Here is a 4,469-nt window from a genome sequence, read left to right on the forward strand (position 1 = left end):
TACTATGTGGATTAGGTTGGTAAGTGATAAGGAAAATGAGGCTGAATGTTGACACAGCTCCAGGCAAGTAGAATTTTAAAGGGGCAAGCCAATTCCTCCTTCCTCAAGTTGGTATTCTTGATGTGTAAATGAAGAGATGAGAATTGGATTGTTTCTTTAATGTCATGTTTTATGGTCATTGCAAAGCAGGCAATATGATTAGATTGCAGAACTCCAAAGTGAAGATTGCAGAGGCAAGTCACTGGAGAGACACATCTCATCTGACTCACTTCTGTGGACCTCACTTCTTACCCAAAGGGATCCATATGAGAGTTAGTCATAGTAACCCCAGGGAACATTTATTAAGCAGTTAGTGGAAGAGTTTTGCTTCCAGAAGTGTGAACTATAAATGAGGGAATGTCTTGGGATAAAAGTGATATCAAGAAGAGGGGGACTAGTTCTGTTTTAACCAACGCAATAAGGTAATGGTTGGAGGTCACACAGGAGAGGTAAGAGTGGCTAAAAAAATAGCAGCAAGAGGCAGTTTTGATTTTTTCTGGATAATTTCCATTTGAGTACCGCCATGACATTCTACAGATATTAATAGAGATTCTCCATGAGGAACCTAGTGCACATCCATCAATAACTAGAGAATCACATGCTACTACCATGTCAGGAACCTGAAACTTAAACTCCGTCATTTACAGAACTTCAAGGAAAGAGGAAGCAGTGGTTTGGACCAAGATTTACTTTGAGTTGGTGATGAAGACAAATGTAGAAATATAATTCCTGAAAGAAGACATTACTTGTAGTACTTTTGCACCACTCTACACATCTCATAGGGGCTTTGCTTTGTAATTCTCCATTCTCCCTATCCATTGCAGTATTCTCAAGTGTGTCCCCCATTAGGATACTTCTAGAAAACACATCCTTTTAGCCCATGGATTTTTCATATTCTCCCAAAGTTTTGAGCTTTGAGATATGCTCCTGAGATAGCCTGATTTTAGACCGTCTTTTTCTCTTTCAACCTTTGATGAGAACCTCGATGAGTTCCTGGAGAACACCCAATAAGACTTAGCTTTTGACAAAGGTAAGTCTCCTTTTCCTACCATATACTGGTTGTTGAATCCATTATACAATAAGGGTCATTATTTCAGAGTATCATGGGTGCATTTAACTAGGAATGGTAGGAGAATGAGAATGAGAATGAGAATTTTGCTCTCATTTTCCTTGTTGGTTTGTTTTGCCAAAGCAGAGAGGAGAAAATCCTAGGCCTGACTCTGGTACCATAGTCTACAAATATTGTTCTGTGAATTAAGGAAGTATAATTCTCTGTGGCCACTGTCACCAACAGTTATTGAGCAAATCACTTCTGACTTCTAGTACTCAATTCCTATTTCATCTAGTACATGGAATGGATTTTATAGATAATCTGTGATTTTTTTTGACATGTGTGTTCTATACCTTCGACTCTGGAAAACATTGTCCAGAGGAATACCATAAAGCTACTTATTTGCTGTCTTTCTCTCATTCCCAGGACTCATGGATCATGTCAACTACACCTGGACCCGGACTTTCATCCTTGCTGGTTTCACTACCTCTGGCACCCTGCAACATCTTGCAATCTTTGGGACCCTTTGCATCTATCTCCTCACACTGGCAGGGAACTTGTTCATCATTGTCTTGGTTCAGGCAGATTCAGGGCTGTCCACTCCCATGTACTTCTTCATCAGTGTCCTCTCCTTCCTGGAAATCTGGTATGTCAGTACCACAGTGCCCACCTTGCTGCATACCCTGATCCATGGGCATTCACCCATCCCATCAGCTGCATGCTTTATCCAGCTGTATGTCTTCCACTCCTTGGGTATGACCGAGTGCTACCTGTTAGGTGTCATGGCCCTGGACCGCTACCTTGCTATCTGTCGCCCACTGCACTACCATGCACTCATGAGCAGACAGGTACAGAAACAGCTAGTTGGGTTTACATGGATGGCAGGCTTTTCAGCTGCCCTAGTGCCTGCAGGTCTAACTGCCTCTTTGCCCTATTGTTTGAAAGAGGTAGCCCATTACTTTTGTGACCTGGAACCTGTAATGCAGTTAGCATGTGTGGACACTAGCTGGCATGCTCGGGTTTATATTGCAGTGATTGGCATGATCAATACATGCAATCTTGTTTTCATCTTGGGACTCTATGGAGGTATTGTGAAAGCTGTGCTGAGGCTGCCTTCAGCTGCTAGCCGTGCCAAAGCTTTTTCTACATGTTCCTCCCATATAACCGTAGTGACATTGTTCTTTGGCTCTGCCTTCATTGTCTATGTAGGGCCAAAAGAGATTCTAGCTGAGGGCAGAGACAAGCTTATTGCCTTGGTATATACTTTGTTCACCCCTTTCTTCAACCCTATTATTTATACTCTTCGCAATAAGGAAGTCAAAGAGGCTTTTAAGAGGGTCACACAGAGGATTAAGGCTGTGCTGAATTGATTTTGAAGTCCCCTAGATTTATATTATACCATTTGAAAAGTGCAAGATTTAGCTGCTTACTTATGTAGACAGTTACCTGGTTGTTCCAATAATATGTGAAATTTTCAACTCAAGCAGTTTATGATCAGGACAAATTTAAAAATGTCCTAATGTGGGAGTGGGTGAGCCAGAGATTCTAAGGGAGAGAAAAAACATGAAGCTCACCTTTCTCAGGCAGAACTTAGTAAGAAATTGTTATAATTTCTACAATCTGGACTGGCTCTGGGTTTGCATTTCAGACTGGACTTTTGGAGAAAGACCCAGAAGATATTGAAATTAGTTAAAGATGTGGGAAGAGAGCATTGGGCAAATGTTGTGATGGAGACCAGTGAATTATGAAAACAGAACACACGAGTACATGGAATTCGGTATACTTGGGCAATATTGTGATACAATATGTTGGAAGATGGAGTGGAGGTTTCCTCTAATATGAAACAGAATGGGATAGGGGAAAAAAGTAGCTTAGACAATTGGCAATATAAACAGCTTATGAAATCACTGTCTGCACTCTGAATCCAGGCCACAAGAAAACATTGTTGGTGCAGCTCATATGGGAAGAACCGGCTTTTTGAACCATGCAAAGATGTAAAGACACCAGTATGGATGTCTTCACTCAGGAGCAGACAGTAGCTGTTCTGTGCTTCTGCTTTTACAGTGTATATGGTTTCACCTCAGAGCAGACCTGAGGGCACTGTCAAGCTTATTGCTTTAGTGTATGCCCTCCTGACTCCATCCCTCAACCCTATCATCTATTCCCTCCACAACAAAGAAGTGAAGGAGGGGGAGGGAAGAGGGCTTATGGGACTTGTGGGGAGTGGGGACCCAGAAAAGGGGAAATCATTTGAAATGTAAATAAAGAATACATCGAATAAAAACATTTCTTAAAAATTAAAAAAAATTAAAAATTAAAAAAAAAAAGAAGAAGTGAAGGAGGCCGTGAAGAGGGTCAGAAACGAGATCAGGACTTGGTTGAGGGACACCTAATTGTCTCTGTTGGCATTATCCACATTTGGGGTAAATGCAAAAAAAATAAATGGCTTGTTAATCATTTTGCAGAATCAAAATAAATGCCCATAAGAGTACCACTGAATTTAGCACTTACTATACTGCATACTCACCCTCTTAGATCAATCAAATGTAGAGCAGAATGAGGGAAAGGCTTTTTTATCTGAATTCTGTCCAAGAAATATCACAGCAGATTAAAACCTGGCATAGAAAAATGCTTGAATTGAATTTGTGACTTTGATAATTATCTATCTATCTATCTATCTATCTATCTATCTATCTATCTATCTATCTGCCTTGTACCTTGCCTCTGCCAAGGTTTTAGTTCTGTCTTTTTAATTATTAGATCATCCCTAAGTGGGTATCTGATGGCTCACAGTTTACACATTTCTAAAGTGGAGGGGACAGAGTGAACAGCCATTGCCACCATAAAATGAAAATTCCACCCAAAATTAGCAGCAAACTCGGATTTCAACACATGATCCTATCAGAGAGTTTAAAAGATAGAAAACATGGGTGACAGAAACTACCCAGTGACATCATTTGTAGACTTTCATGTGGAGTCAACAGCTCTCAGCTGATGGAGACTAGTAATCTTGAGTCATCTCACAGAAACCAGCTCTGAATCACAGAATTCTCCGGGTGCTTGGATGTTATGGAACAAGGGTAGCAGCACTGAGTGTGTTGTCTGAGATCTTCCAGGATCATGGATTCTTTTATTCATAGAATGGATTTGAAGCCGTATTTCACAAGAGGAACATTAAATAAAACCTCAGGCACCACAGGAAAGGGGAATGGCACACAAAGCTGCAGTGTCAGACTCCTGATAAAACTGTTCCCTGTAGCTTGTACACGTTAGAGATTTGTGAATTCTGAGTCTCCAAAGCAACACCAAGGAATGGTCTGGTTATTGGAATGACAGAATTAAAACCTTGGCAGAAGCTAGGAACTTGGTGAATGTGTCC

The 4,469-nt window shown here is 40.8% G+C and overlaps 1 protein-coding gene across 1 annotated transcript; it reads left to right on the forward strand.

Moving 5' to 3' along the window:
* Positions 1-1,458: 1,458 nt before the first annotated feature.
* Positions 1,459-3,324, forward strand: LOC127697412 (olfactory receptor 10C1-like). Its single transcript, XM_052200549.1, has one exon. The coding sequence runs from the start codon at positions 1,522-1,524 to the stop codon at positions 2,458-2,460; it is 939 nt and encodes a 312-aa protein (XP_052056509.1). The 5' UTR covers positions 1,459-1,521; the 3' UTR covers positions 2,461-3,324.
* The last annotated feature ends 1,145 nt before the right edge of the window (positions 3,325-4,469 follow it).

Source organism: Apodemus sylvaticus, chromosome 12 (assembly GCF_947179515.1).
Source record: "Apodemus sylvaticus chromosome 12, mApoSyl1.1, whole genome shotgun sequence".
Taxonomy (NCBI): domain Eukaryota; kingdom Metazoa; phylum Chordata; class Mammalia; order Rodentia; family Muridae; genus Apodemus; species Apodemus sylvaticus.

Excerpts from the sequence above, each read along its gene's own strand:
- LOC127697412 (XM_052200549.1), top strand. The coding sequence starts at position 1,522 with ATGGATCATGTCAACTACACCTGGACCCGGACTTTCATCCTTGCTGGT.